This window comes from Xenopus laevis, chromosome 4L, assembly GCF_017654675.1.
Source record: "Xenopus laevis strain J_2021 chromosome 4L, Xenopus_laevis_v10.1, whole genome shotgun sequence".
Taxonomy (NCBI): domain Eukaryota; kingdom Metazoa; phylum Chordata; class Amphibia; order Anura; family Pipidae; genus Xenopus; species Xenopus laevis.
The window spans coordinates 130,773,655-130,790,190 of NC_054377.1; the positions used below are offsets into that span (position 1 = coordinate 130,773,655).

General features: G+C 38.1%; 1 protein-coding gene across 5 annotated transcripts in view; it reads right to left on the minus strand.

Annotated features, from left to right (window-relative positions):
* rad18.L (RAD18, E3 ubiquitin protein ligase L homeolog) overlaps positions 1-16,536 on the minus strand; it is a 195,883-nt gene that overhangs the window by 49,208 nt on the left and 130,139 nt on the right. For 4 of the 5 annotated variants that reach the window (XM_041590812.1, XM_041590810.1, XM_041590807.1 and 1 more), the window contains one exon: positions 16,037-16,102. The exons of the other annotated variant lie outside the window; for it this stretch is intronic. In XM_041590812.1, the coding sequence (XP_041446746.1) occupies positions 16,037-16,102 (66 nt within the window). The remainder of the gene's footprint in view (positions 1-16,036; positions 16,103-16,536) is intronic. 5 annotated transcript variants of the gene reach the window in all.

Below are 16,536 nucleotides of genomic sequence, written 5' to 3' on the forward strand. Positions count from 1 at the left end.
CATGGGATTTGTTAGCTGAAAGCTCATTATCCAGAAAGTTCAGAATTACGGGAAGGCCATCTCCCATAGACTGCATTTCAAGCAATTAATTAAAAAATTTAAAAATCATTCCTTTTACTCTATAATAATAAAACAGTACCTTGTACTTAATCCCAGCTAAGATATAATTAAACCTTATTGGAGGCAAAACAATCCTGTTGGGTTTAATGAATATCTCAATGATTTTTTTTAGTAGACTATGGGGCAAATTCACTAAAGTCCGGAAATACGCTAGCGCAGCCTTCGCCAGGCGAATTTTCGCCAGGCCGCCGCTAATTCACTAAAATCAGAAGTTGCGATCAGGAGGTGAAAGGTGCCGAAGTTGCGCTAGCGTCAATTCGTCAGGGTAAGCGAAGTTTAACTAGCGAAGGCTAATTTGCATACGGCGCCAAATTTAAATTTGAATGGACGTGTATGCAGCAGCGCACTACACAAGCCAGGGAAAGTTAATAAAAGTTTATTTAGGTGTTCTTATGCACTACACATGTGCCCACAGTATATTTAAGGTGCCATATGTTAACAAATTTAAGGTGGAATGCGGGCACTAAAAAAAAAAAAATTTGTTTGTTTTCAGCCTATCACCCAAAAAACTTCAGCGTTTTTTTGGTACTCAGAAATTTTCAACTATTTTAGAATTTCTTTTTTTTTTTTTTTACTAACTCCTATCTACTCTATTGAACTTCACCTACTCTGACCTGGCCAGGTAAACTCTGGCAAAGGAGGTAACGTTCAGAAAAAAATCTTAGTAAATATGTGTAGTTTTGCCCCCTTCGCCAGAGTGCAACTTCGCCAGTGTTAGGGTGCTAAGTTGCGCTACTCTTTCTACATCGCTGGCGAATTTTGGCCAGGGTGACTGTTAGTAAATTTGCCAAGTGGCAAAATGCCATCACGCTGGCGTTAGCTACTTCGAAATTTAGTAAATATGCCCCTAAAGGTAGGGAGATCCAAATTAGCCCAGGTCCACAGTATTCTGAATAACAGGACCCATACCTCTACCTTATACTTCATCCTAACTAAGATATAATAAATCTTTATTGGAGACAATCCTTGATTTAATTCATGTTCAAAGGTTTTTTTTAGTACTTGAGCATTCTGTATAACAGTTCCCATGGCTATATATGATCTTTAGTTATATATGATGACTGTACCAAACAGTTCACGTTTAAGAGGTAGGAATCCATACATAAGGGGTTAATATTCAGTCTGCATGGTGCAATGCAATGGCCGAGCTGTCACTAAGGGAGGATTAAAAGGTGAGTGATTTATCCCACAGTTTTCAGTTGAAGGGAAAGGCCACTTATTAGTCATTTCTGTGTGTCTGAGTGCTCCTAATCAATTCTGGCCCTGCTCTGCACCTACTCCACTCACTAAATATTGGCTCTGCAATGCCAGAGGAACAAAGGACATGCCATTAAAGTCAAACTTACATTTAGCGAGATCCTACCGTTCTGCAGTCAAATGCTCATTCTAGTGCTGGCTATTAATCATTGCTTCATAAAAGAAGACTGGCTTAAAAGGTCACAAAACAAGTGGCTATGAAAAGGCAAAGGGTGCTTTGTGTTTCAAGCTGTAAAGGGTATGAGAGCAAAGATTTTATATTTGCATTGTATTGCCCTAATGTGACATGAGTGATAAAGTTGTCTCTTGACTCTATATATGTCTGTCCCCTAGCAAATAGGCTTGTTGTCCCTCCAGCAACACATGGTATCAGGGGAAAAAAAATCTTTATAGGGCAATAAAGCAGCCTTTCCCCTCCCTGGAATGGAGAGAGCCAATCCTAAATGGAATAAAGGTAAGAAAATATAGTTTATTCCAACATAACACACGCACGCAGCTTCTGAGAAGCACAAGTTGACGAGGAACAAACTATGTTATTGTCCCCGTGAAAGTTCCCAACACCTGGGAAACATGTGAATAGATTCTTGAGACTTTTTAGACTTCAAAAGCTTCTGCTCACCCTTTTGTGATCAACGCATTACTGCTTTATTAAAGCACACGGTTTGCTTATGAAATATTTTAATGCAACCACATGTGAAGTGCACATGTCATGTTATATTTTGGCTCTAACAGAAAAAAGGAACAATACTGGAAATAACTGCTTATCATATACATGTAGTTCAGTAAACTCAATACAATTTATTTCCAGAGATACAGCAACATAAAGTATAGTGGATCCACACACTCCCTATTCTGTTGGGGTAAACATACAGGGGTGGCACAGAAATAAAACCAATGTGTAATATTTTTATTGCCCTGTCCTGATCAGTGTGTCAGTTGAATTATGAAAAGAAAAATACAAGAGACCCAAGTGTTGAGCAGCTGAAATCCTATATCAGGTAAGCATGGGACAACATTTCCCTTTTAAAACAGCAACTTGTCTCCTCAGTTCCCAAATGGTTACAGAATGTTGTTTAAGAAGAGCTGATTCAACACAACCAACTTTTTTGAAACGTGTCGCTGGCAAAACAAGACTATATTTTTCAGAAAACAATAAGATTTCTCTTTCGGACTATTTTTAATATAAGATTTAGATTATTTGAATTTGAATATGGGGTTTAAATGAATCTTTCTATGTATATTTTACACAACGTCCCAACTTTTTTGGAAACAGGGTTGTACATGCAAGTAGTGGTTGTGACTGTAAAACAGTTGCAAGTAACATATGCCTTGGGGTATCAGCAATTAGAAATTATTGAGCCCAAAGTAAAATCTATTTTTGGTTCCCTAATAGATAACCTATTTTGCAAACATATATTAAAACTGTAAATCATTCAAGCTCCTTTGTAGCGTATGTTTCCCCTATTGTTACACTTTGTATTGTCCCAGAGCTTTGGCTCTCAATAAATCTCTAGATCATGTCTAAAGGTTGCCCTACATGGGCAGATCCCTCGTTTGGAGAGGTCGCCAAAATAGAGGACCTTGCCTGAATAAGCCGACCTTAAGTAAGCAGCTTTGGGCTGATCCCAAGCCTGGGAATGCAGGCAATGGGACTAAAGACTGCATCAACGAACCGATTCGGTCCTCGATCCATCTGGGTTTTTAAAGGAGAACTAAACCATAGCCCTATTCCATTGCCCCCCTCCTAGCTTAAAGGAGAAGGAAAGGTTAAAACTAAGTAAGCCTTATCAGAAAGGTCCATTTAACTATACCAGTAAATCTCCAAAGTAATGTTGCTCTGAGTCCCCTGTCAAAAGAAACACAGCATTTCTTTCCTTCTATTGTGTACACATGGGCTTCTGTATCAGACTTCCTGTTTTCAGTTTAAACCTCATTGCCCTGGGCAAGAGCATGCTCAATTTGCTCCTCTTCCCCCACCCTCTCTTCTCTGCTGTAATCTGAGCCCAGAGCAGGGAGAGACTGAGGCCGGAAGTGATGTCACACCACATTAATACTGCAGCTCCTATCCTAAACAAACAGAGAGTTTCTAAAGCTTTTTACTCAGGTATGGTAAAACATTCTACAGAATAAATATAGCATTCTAGCTTGCACTGTTGCAGCTAATCTATTGGCAATAAAATGCCTCCGTAGCTTTCCTTCTCCTTTAATGCCGCAGCATCTTTTCCTTTTAAAATTCTGCCTGTCTCCTGACCTTAGAGGAGCATGCACAGTTCAATCGATGTCCTGAATTGGCTTCTACTATGCATGCTCTTGCCAGATCCATATTAGAAACTGACAGAAGAGAATCAGAAGTCAGACAGAAGCTGGCCCCTTTGAACTCTGCATATATACAGTATATAGCAGGTCAAGATACAGGGAGACTTTTAAAAGGAATAGATGGTGTGGGGAGGAAGCTTGGAGGGGGAGCAATGGAGAGCAGTGTTAGGGGGCTAGGGTTTATTTCTCCTTTAAACCTACCTGACCAACATTTGGCCTTGGGGAAGCCTGTCAGGGGGCACCATACACTGATCAATAAGCTTCCGACTTTGTTTGTCAGTAGCTTTGGCCGGTGTATGGCCACCTTAACTTCCTAATGCTCTGTGGCTTAGTCCTCTGTTTTACAGGACTAAAGCTGGCCAAAGATTACAAGAGGATCTTATAATGTATGGCCAGCTTTAGTCCTGCAAAACAGAGGACTAAGTCAAGGTTGTCAAACAAGTATCTTTCATCAATATGAGGCGGAAATATCAGGTTGATCTGATCGTTTCAACGAGCAGATGCGGACCTTGATCCAATAAACCTGTCTGACAAGTTTTGGCCTGATATCAGTCGGGTGGGCCCATATGTGGGTAAAATGCCAAATCGGTCGGAAGGGCCTGAACTGGCATCTTAAATCTGTCAGTGTATGGCCATCTTTAGTAAGAACGTTTATTGAAAAGTGAGGAAACTCATAACAGCATGGAAAAAACACTGATTATCTTGCTACACCAAAATTACTTTTTCATGAAAGTTCAAATGAGTCAACTAATAATAATAATACAGATAATAATACAGATAATAATACAGATAATAATACAGATACAAATTGAACTAGAATGAAAGCATATGCAGAATAATAAGAAATAATCCAATGCAATCCTGATAGCATTTGTGGATGAATTATTAAAGAAGAGTCCTGAATTTCATCATGTAGATGACAGGTCTTTGTTTCATTTTGGTAATCCGTTTTAGGTTCTTGGTAAGAAATCACCAAAAGTTCTTGATCGACAAAATGCTTTATAATAAAAGCATTTGCTATTACAGAATCAAAAGAATTGAGGTATTGTACCGATACTGCCAACCAATCAGATTTCTAATTTATTCAGTCTAAATACACTGGAGAGGCCACAATGGGAGAAAAGACTCGCATCAATTCTTTAAAGCTGGAATGTAGTGGGCAAAGCCCATAGAAATCGAGAATTGAACTCTTTCTGTATGTAAATGATACCTAAAGTCTTCAAATTTTCCGAATTTTATCACATGGATAAAACTGTTATATAAGAAAAAAACAGCCCAAATCCGGGTAAACAACACTCTATCAGGGGTATTCGACTTGGGTAGAGGAACTAGACAGGGTTGCCCCTTGTCGCCCCTGTTATTTGCCATAGCTATCGAACCGCTGGCAACAATTCTGAGACAAACTCCCTTGGTTAAAGGTATGTCAATTGGTAAAGTAGATGAAAAAGTGGCTTTATATGCAGATGCTGTACTACTTTTCCTTGCAGATGCTGGTCCTTCACTAAGGGCAGCATTGGAAGTGCTAGAAAGATTTGGGGCAATAAGTGGCCTACAGGTAAATAAGGACAAATCAATACTATTTCCCCTGGGGAACCTGTTGACATAGAAGAGACCTCTGCACTCACTGTAGCAACTAAATTCCACTACCTGGGTATCATTATTACGACAGACACCTCCTTATATATAGCTGAAAATTTGGAACCCATCCTAACAAGGTTTAAAATAGCAATGGCAATGGCACTGGATTAAACTACCACTAACTTTGTGGGGTAGAGTTAATTTATTCAAAATGCTATATTTACCTAGATTCTTGTACCTGTTATGGAACTCACCTCTACATATCACTAACCTTTTCTTTAAAAAAATAAATAGTGATCTAATCTCCTTCATATGGGCCAACAAGGCCGCAAGAATGTCATGGTCTACTCTAACTGCCCCTACAGACAAAGGGGGACGCGCCCTCCCCCATTTGCAACATTATTATTTTGTATCCCAACTATCCTACATTCACAACTGGTTTAACCCAGATGACAGTAACCCTTTAACAAATATACATACCTCAATTCTGGGATCTCTGGAGGCCATACGTAACTCTCCCTATAGGCGGATATGTGACCTCCCTCAGTTGCCAGGAGTAATTACTAGCCCCATTAAAGTATGGGCAAGTATACAACCTAAAGCAGGGAGCCCCATACCTAAAGTTTCTGGCAAAACTCCTCTTTGCAGAAATTCTAATTTGCCCCATATAAAGAATCTAGCAGACTTTAATTACTGGCCACAAATGGGTATAAGACACATTGAGGACTTGATTATAGAGGATAGCTTTGTCTCCCTGGAGCAATTAAAAGCCAAACTGAATCGTAAAGATATACAATTCTTCCGATACTTCCAACCGAGACATGCATTTCATGCACAGTTCAGTTCTTTTCAAATTACACCCACATTGCTGGCATGGGAAGCCAGACTTTGGACTCCAGACCCCAACAAACTGCTATCTCAGCTCTACAATATAATTCAATCCTCACAATTTCCCCCATTCAATAAAGCCAAACATAAATGCCAGTCACTTACTCCTTCTCTAGAGGAGGACCAATGGGAAGAGGCTATAGATAACCTATACCCCTGCCTAATATCACTCAGGGATAGAATGATTCAATTTAAAATGATTCACCAAATATATATTACCCCAATGAGGCTCAAAGCTATGGGTAGACTAGACGGAGCCACCTGTGTAAAGTGCGGCAGAGACTAAACTGGTTTCCTCCACTTGATATGGGACTGCCCTAGGGTAGCAGCATACTGGGCAGAAATCATACAATACACCAATGCATTCCTCTCCTTTCCAGGAATCAAGTCCCCGGAGTTTTGCATATTAGGCATTATAGATGAGGTAGTTCCCTTACAGAAACCCAGAACACTTCTAAGGTCGATTCTTTTCTACGCAAAAAAACTAGTAATTATGAAATGGATGAGCCCCAACCCTCCCTTACTGCAGCAATGGATTGACTTAATAAATGGTACATTACCCCTAATCAAACTGACGTACAATGCTAGGGGAACACCTGGGAAATTTGGGAAAATATGGGACCCTTGGTTGGACGTCAACCCTCATGCATCCCTTCCGGATGATTGATTTATTGAAAGTACTCAATTATTTCTTCAAACCACCACCATACATATAAAATAATTGTAAACGAAGCTGAATAAGTGTAAAGCATATATGTGCTATTTATTGTTTATTTTTTGTTTTGTTTAAAATGCAAAATAAAAACCTTTAAAAATAAAAAAAGTCTTCAACTTTTATTTTTTGGCATGAGCATGGATTTTGTGTGTGCCTACCTATTCTACAGTCACAGGCCCTTCAAAACATGAAGTTTGCACTGCATCCTACATTGTGAGAATATAAGAGGTAGCAAGGCATGTAATTACTTTTATGGCAGAATTCCCCCCACTGATATCGGAAGTGTGCCTGGAGCTGCGAAGAAAACAGTTACAAGACTTCCAGTCAAAGAATCTAAAAATGTCAGCCACATAGATCACAAACTTGTATTACCATTTCATGCACATGATGGCAGTTTTTATATTTTTATTGAAGCAATATCATTGCATATCCATCATAGTATCTGTTCAAACAACGTAGCTCTTGGGGCAAAGGTTCAAAAGTCCATTTCAAGATTATTACCTTTATTAAAAACAATTAAAAGCTTTACCAGTAAGCTGGAAAATTACTTGGTCAGACTCAGAGTAAACAGTTTGATGCGTGGTGAATATTGAATCATCACAGGTCAAATGAACTAAAATCCTTAGGTCTGTTGATATCCAGAACTAGGGATGCACCGAATCCACTTTTTTGGATTCGGACGAACCCCCGAATCCTTTGCGAAAGATTTGGCCGAATACCGAACTTAACCCTAATTTGCGTATGCAAATTAGGGGTGGGAAGGGGAATGCATTTTTAACTTTCTTGTTTTGTGACAAAAAGTCAAGTGATTTCTCTCCCCACCCCTAATTTACATATGCAAATTAGTATTAGCATTCGGTTCGGCCAGGCAGAATCCTGGATTCGGTGCATCCCTATCCAGAACCTGTCCACACCCAGCAGTAGAACAACTATCATCACAAAGGGAGATTGAATTCATATGTTCTAAAATGCTGACCTTAGCCTTTCTAGCTTTCCCCCATTTCCTATTCAGATATGGGATCTGTTATACGGAAACCCATTATGCAGGTCCCTCTCTCATAGACTCCATTTTATCCAAATAATCCAAATTTTTAAAAATTAATTTTCTCTGTAATAATAAAAGTACCTTGTATTTGATCCAAGCTAAGATATAATTAATCCTTATTGGAGGCAATCCTATCCTATTGTGTTTATCATCTATCTATCTATCTATCTTTCTATATCTAATCTATCTATCTTTCTATCTCTCATCTCTCTCTCTTTATCTATCTATCTTTCTATCTCTCATCTATCTATCTCTCTATCTATCATCTATCTCTCATCTATCTCTCTATTCATCCATTCCTATCTCTCTCTCATCTATCTATCTATCTATCTATCTATCTATCTATCTATCTATCTCTCTATTCATGCATTCATCTCTCTCTCTCTCTCATCTATCTATCTTTCTATCTCTCATCTATCTCTCATCTATCTCTCTCTCTCTCTCTATCCATCCATCCATCCCTCTCTCTCATCTCTCTCTCATCTATCTATCTATCTATCTATCTATCTATCTATCTATCTATCTATCTATCTCTCTATTCATGCATTCATCTCTCTCTCTCTCATCTATCTTTCTATCTCTCATCTATCTATCTCTCATCTATCTCTCTCTCTCTCTTCTATCTATCTATCTATCTATCTATCTCTCATCTATCTCATCTATCTCTCATCTATCTATCTATCTCTCTATCCATCCATTCATATCTCTCTCTCTCATCTATCTATCTATCTATCTATCTATCTATCTATCTATCTATCTATCTATCTATCTATCTATCATCTATCTATCTATCTATCTCTCTATCTCTCTATTCATGCATTCATATCTCTCTCTCTCTCACCTATCTATCTATCGACTTCATTAGCCCTGGTTATCAGTATATTTCCAAGGTCATCTGTGTCTACAGTTTTTTTCTATAGACTGTTCAGGCCAAGAAACAAACAACAGAATTGATTTGTGGGTAATGTCAAAGCATCATTATGGGATGAATCTTAAACATGATTATTGTATCTTTGAGGACTTGGCGACTATTTTCAGAAAGTTGGACATAGTTAAATGTGATTCTCGACCAAAGACAACTGCCTTGCCTGCCCTCCAGAACAGACTATTGGTGACATTTGGGCAGACTTTGACTAGTTGAAGACTGTCAGAGCCAAATGAATTGGTCTGCAAGAAAAACAAATAAAATCAATAGAATAGAACATGTCTGGATAAAAAGTAAGAAAAAAGAAAAGACTGACTATCCAGTCGGTAAGGAAAACTGTTTTAACAGCAGTAGCTCATTTTTCAAAAGAATTGCTTCATGTAATGCAAGAACATGGATCCTTTTAATCCCAATTGGGTTTGTGTATTTGGTACAATAATATCTACAGGCTGCTATGTATCAGTATAGCCATATACATTGCAGAATTCATTATCAAAAAAAAAAAGTTAAATTTTTCCATCAAATGTTTCCAAAAAGGCGCGTGGCTGAACTCACTACATTTGCCTGACACAGAGGAATGAGAATGCCATGTGGCTGCCTTAGTTTGTGTGTGGTTAAAAGCACAGCCCGCACTGCCATTCATGAAGCCAAATAAAAGACCGGGCAAGCTGCTAGCATAACATTATGCTTTCCAAGAGGTCTATAAGTTATGGAGGTTTCCAAGAGGTCTATAAGTTATGGAGGTTTCCAAGAGGTCTATAAGTTATGGAGGTTGTCCTGTTTTACGAATAATTTCTCACTAATTAGGGCCTCTTGAGCCCCCCTGTACCCCCATGCATCCGCAGGGTCTGTTTCCACTGTAGTTACTCCCCTGATCTAATGGAATATATGCCACATGGCATGCAATTTGAAAAAATGAGATTACGCATGCTGTGACACAATATTTAAATCTTGAGTTAATATGTAGCACCCTGGCTTCACCCTGCTTGTACTAACCGCTATAGGACATGGGGTGATTCTCACACAAATGGAATTGAATTGACTCAAAAGAACCGCTACTGATGTTTCCACACAATGTCCATTAAACACAATAGTTGCCTCAAAGGGTGATTCAATGGGCCAACAACTCATATTTTCATTCCAAGTTTCTATGGGAATGGTAACGTCACTGTTGATCTTACTTACTGCACTTAAAAAAAAAACGAATGCTTTCTTGGCAGACCAGTTATATTGCAGTCATTAAGTCCTTTAAGAAAAAGGAATCAAAATAATGTTAATTAAATATTTTCCCAGGAGTGTTCAGTCTGGAGTGAAGAGGTACAAATCTTAACAGACATGAACTGGCAAACTAAGTACACTGCTCGGCAACAGCCAAGGAGCAAATGCAACATCTAATCATAGAAATGAACAGAAAGCCATAAAATGTATCTGCCTGGTGATGAAGTCACCATTTTACTCATGTCTCCTAGCAGCAGAAAGATGAATGAATCAAAAGAATTAGAAGAATGCTTTGATGGGTTTCGCATCATAATAAAAATATGATGGAGCATATGTAACTGGTTGAATGAGAACATTTCGTGTTTCTATTGAAAAACCTTGATTCATGCATAGCTTCCATTTACTTCTCAATGTTTCCTCGCTGAAAGAGAAGCTGAATAAGAATAAGAGACAATGCACCAGGCTCCAAAACACAGGCTGCAATAGTTCCCAGGGGTCTATCTATTATCTACAATTTAACTATCATCTATCTATCTTCTAAAACATAAATCTCTTCCCTATACCTCTGTAATAGGGATGCAACGAAACCAGGATTCGGCCAGGATTCAGCCTTTTTCAGCAGGATTCAGATTTGGCCGAATCGAATCTGAATAGTAATTTGCATATGCAAATTAGGGATGGGGAGGGAAATTGCATAACTTTTTTTCACAAAACAAGGAAGTAAAAAAAGTTTTCCCCTTCCGACCCCTAATTTGCATATGCAAATTAGGATTCAGATTCGGTTCGGTAATCGGCCGAATCTTTCACGAAGGATTCGGGGGGGGGGGCGATTCCAAAATAGTGGATTCGGTGCACCCCTAATCTGTAATAACTCAGAAATTCAACAACACTACAAAATGACCTGGAGCTCACACACTTAGTAGGTCAATAAGTAAATTTCAGAAGATTAATGTACATGTGAACTCTTTTGTCTATTTGCGCAGCAGCAACCTCATGGCCTAAATACTAACTTTTAAAGGGGACCTGTCACCCTAAAAAATAATTTCAAATCCTGTTTTATGGTGTTATTCGAGCAAAATAAACTTCAGTTACACTATATAAATGATTTAAATCATGTTTCTTTCAGTTTTGGAATTCACCATTATGTGAAACAGGCAGCAGCCATTTTGTGGACAATGTTATTAAAGGAATTGTTCAGTGTAAAGATAAAAACTGGGTAAATAGATAGGCTGTGCATAATAAAAAATGTTTCTAATATAGTTAGGCTAAAATGTTATGTATAAAGGCTGGAGTGAGTGGATGTCTAACATAATAGCCAAAACACTACTTTCTCTCTTGGTTTCCACGGATTGGTTACCAGGCAGTAAATTGCATAAAATTTGCATGGAAAGTGAAAGGAATTGCTTGCTCCACCTCTATGCCTTAGGCACAGAGACGGGGCAGGCAATATATGATTGACAGCTGACAGTTTTAAAATAATTTACAAGTATGGTTATTTTAATAAAAAAATTGTGGGTTTCATGATTAATTTTAATATGACTTATTATACAGATTTTCAGGTGTGGGTGACAGGTCCCCTTTAGGCACGACTAATATCATTATAAATTCTGGCATGAGCATCACATTATAATGTGGTTTTCATTTAAAGGGGGAAATACCACAAAACTTGATTAAATAACTATATATATATATATATATATATATATATATATATATATATATATATATATATATATATATATATATATATATATATATATCTATATATATATATATATATATATATATATATAGATCTATATATATATATATATATATATATATATATATAGCTATATATATCGATTAAATAACTTTATATACATATATATAATCAATTAAACATTAAAATCTATTAATCTATTATTTTACACTATTCTCCTCTGAGCAATTTGCCTCTACGTGCAGAAAATAGAGTGAGAGACGGGGCAGATTTATCATAAGTGAGATTAGAGCCCGCTGTAAAAAAATTCACTCACTTTCTATTCATTCCTTTGGGATATTTAGAATTAGTGTTCATCAAATTGTGAATGTGAACTTTTACTCTAAAATTCCTGCAGGAATTAATAGAAAATAAGTGAATGTTTATATGGTGAGCTCTAATCTCACATTTTGATAAATCTGCCCCAAGTGTTTGGCAAGACGCATTAGAGCTTACTGGCTTTCAAAATAACCCACTGGCAAAAAAACTGCATGAACAGAGACAGAATACCGTATATACTCGAGTATAAGCCGACCCGAGTATAAGCCGAGGTACCTAATTTTACCTACGAAAACTGGGAAAACTTATTGACTCTAGTATAAGCCTAGATACAACTACAGCCCTGTCTCCCAGCAGCGCACATTCTGCCAAAGCGACCCCCCCAGCGATCAACCGGACTTCTTTGCAAAGCTGATGGTGACAGAGAATTGCCAAACGGATTACTATGTGCATTGTCCGACTACCATGTGCAGAGGGTGCTGTGTGATATTGCCATCACTGTTAATCTTTCGTATAACCAACAGAGGGCGCTGTGTGATATTGCAGTCACTGTTATTCTTTGATATAACCAACAGAGGGCACTGTGTGATATTGCAGTCACTGTTATTCTTCCATATAACCAACAGATGGCGCTGTGTGATATTGCAGTCCCTGTCATACAACCAACAGAGGGTGCTGTGTGATATTGCAGTCACTGTTATTCTTTCATACAACCAACAGATGGCGCTGTGTGATATTGCAGTCACTGTTAATCTTTCATATAACCAACAGAGGGCATTGTGGGATATTGCAGTCTCTCCCCAAGTGAACTGTTGGTATAGGAATGATTAAAAGTGACTGCAATCTCAGCAACTCGGGTCGGGTACCGCTGACCCGAGTATAAGCCGAGGTAGACTTTTTCAGCACATTTTGGATGCTGAAAAACTCGGCTTATACTCGGGTATATACGGTACTGAAGATAGTGAAGAAACTTATAGAACTGATAATATTTAGAAATATTCGTATTGTTCATTTTCCCAATTGTCTACTTTAAGTAACGAACACCAACAGCTACAACCACCTGCAGTAGACAAGATAAATAAAATATACAACAAATAAAAGAGAATACTATCTACATCTAAAGAAAAACACCATATTGAAAAGAAGGAATTATCAAATAAAATTGCAGCTCCTGCTATGTGTATCCTTTGTCAGGACAGAGACAGTAAACCATTAGGATTTCCAGAACACAATTGCCACAGTATCAATGAAAGTTTTTGAAAATTCAAAAAGATAACTTCTATTGGGTCATTTGTTTCACTCGTGATGGTTAACTTTCCAACAAACACAAATCAAGATGATATACATGAGAGGATTATAAGTGAAGTTTATGTTAGGGTTTTCCTTCATTTGTGTGAGGCGCCTGTTTTAGCTGTTGGGTAATATTTCACTGGCTGGTACAAATAAAAGCTGGAGTACAAACGAGACAAATATGTGAGGAGTAATCATAACGTGACTAGTTCAGTAAAGGATTCTGCCTCTCAGTATCTAGTGTGCGTCATGGAAGGAAAGAGAAAGGGATAATTCTATTGCATAGAGACCTGTAAATCAGATATACTGACAAGCAAAGTGGTTTAACATTTGGTACTTTATTGGAATATGTACCGTCCTCCTAATACTGCTTGGCCTAGGGTGGGATTAAATACATACGTATGCCTTGGGTAAATCCTATTTATATTCCAACACAATGTGCTACTACAAACCTATCACTATTACATCGGTATAATCAGATTTGACAGTAACAGATCATGTGAAGTATATAAAACTCTTCACTAAATCATTTGAAAGTTTCTGGTGCATATCATATATAAGGTACTCTCAGAAGTAACTGGCTGCTAATGCCAAAAAAAAAAAGTAACAACACAGTAGAAGTGACAGCACTCGCAGGTCTTCAAAAAAGTTTTTTTTTTTTAAATGTCACAGACTCAGGTCTAATAAATGTTGAAAATAAAAACTTGTTTGTCAATATAGGCCTGAGACAACTTGGAATAAATAATTCCAAAAGTATTTTACATACACATAACTTAAAGCTCACTTTGCACAATACACACTATCCTTGAAAAAGGTCCCAAAGAGGTCCGGAACATTGGAATTTTGTATCATGTGTATGTAAAATAAAAAGACATCACAAAAGGAAGTGCTGGTTAAGGAATTATTTATTCCAAGTTGTGATTATACGTGTGTATGGACCCTCCCTGACTGTCTATCCAATAGATATCTAGCTAAACACTTCCCATATATCTATCGGACAGGTTCAAAACTCCTGTTGGGGCAGTGAACACATTGGTGCCCCTATGTGGCCCTCTCCCGACAAACTTGCAAAGGTTTCTATTATCAGGGTTGCACTGGGCCGGCGGGGCAAGGGGAAAAAATCTGGTGGGCCCAAGCTCTCATGGGCCCGCCAGCCCAGATCCACTCCCTACTTTAAGCACTGTCTTGGATCCTCTCTTCGTGGCTCTGACACTGCCCATCCCTCCCTGGCCCCATTCGCTGCTGCACAAAGGAATAGGTAAGAGCGGAGGGGGGGGGGCAGAGGAGGGATTGTGGCTGGGGTGGTGTGGGGGCCCATAAGGCAGCAGGTCCGGTGGGCCCTGGGCCCCCCAGTCCAACACTACTTATTGCGATGCAGTTATTGGCCCAGGGGCAGCTGGATATGTAGGTGGCCTAATCTGACAAAGATCTGCTCGTTTGGTGACTGCAGTACTGGCAACTGTTGCGTGTTTTGAAGATGACGAATTTTGAGCACATTAACTGCATATAAATATTCAGTATTTTGGATATGCCCAGGAACCAGAATAGTGCTAACTATTACATTGTTGTAAAGCTCTATGGTGAAAATTGTGTATTTACTACCTTGACACCAAAATAACAGAATGTGCTAAGCTTTATTAATAAGAACATGTAATGACTGAAATGGCAAGCTATAGCTTGGGGAAGAAAAAATACACTGGCACACGAGGGATGTAATTGCAGGGAAACCCCTTGCCAAAAAAAGTTTTTGCAAGGGGTTTCCCTGCAATTACATCCCTCCTGTGCCGGTGTGTTTTTTCTTCGCTGGATTTCGTAGGTTGCCGTATCCTTCAAACACTGAGCACCGGGGTAAGCTGGCTATCTGAATAAAGGGTGTGCGAGGGCCTACCTAGTAAGGTATAGCTTGGTAACAGATATACATAGAGAAATCATAAAATTCTGCTTGTACAGTTCTATTCCGCTATTCTAAGCACAGTCCAACAAGTACATTTTACAGAGAGTGTATTTAAATAATAATTTGTAGTGGCTAACAGACATTTAAAATGGGTATGCCGCATGGTCTGTTATCTATTTGGAGGATATGCATTACTCGTTAACTTGTTCAATTTAAATAAGCAAAATGCTTTGTGTGCCTCAAGCCATATGCAGAATACAGATGCATTTAGCAAATACTGACACTTTAATCATTTCAGCACATTATTCACAGTGTGGGACCTTCATCAAAAATGTCTGTTACCTATTTCTAAAGTGTACTTGGTAAGCTGCTTGCAAATTAGTATCCCTGGATAATCAATAGTTGTTGAAAAAATTGTAGTAATTGTAAATAAACGCAAGGTAAGTTGCCGGGGCCTGAGACAATTAGAACTGGATGGAGCAAGCTGTTTTTATTTCTCATCCATGTGTGGATTTTTAATTCCATGGACCATAATTTATTGTTTTATGCAGATCTAGCACAAGATGACAACGATGTGAGCACATATAAAACTGACAACTACACTTACAGCCTTGTAAAGCCAAGGAATTTCTGATTCTGGGTTGGATTGTCTACATCAAAGCAAAAGTAATTTCTGGGCAGATGTTTCTCTTTTCCAGCAGTATAAAATCCTGATGAATGCAGGGATAATACTTTGCAGCTAAGCCAAAGTTAGTCTGGAAGATACTTACAGACTTGAACTGGAATCTTCACTTGTCACGGCTTCATCAATGTCTCTCAGAATATCTGAACTTGAACTGAAATGAAGACAGCAGCAGAGAATAAATACATAAACATGACAATACAGCAAAGATAAAATACTTTGAATTAGAGCGCATCCAAACCACCTCAGAAAAGAATTTACAAATCCAAAAAAGACTGATGTTTTAAAGGGATTGCTCACCTTTAAATTAACTTTTAGTATGATGTAGAGTATGAGATTGTGAGACAATTTGCAATTGGTTTTAATTTTTTACGATATGTAATTTTCGAGTTATTTCGCTTTTTATTCAGCAGTTCACCTGTTTGCAATTTCAGCAATCTCGTTGCTAGGATTCAAATTAATCTAATAACCATGCATTAGTTTGAATAACTCCTATGTATAGGAGAGGCCTGAATAGAAAGACGTGTAATAAAAAGAAGCAATAAAAATAAAAAAGAAGGCTACAAATAATTCAAAACCGATAAAAAA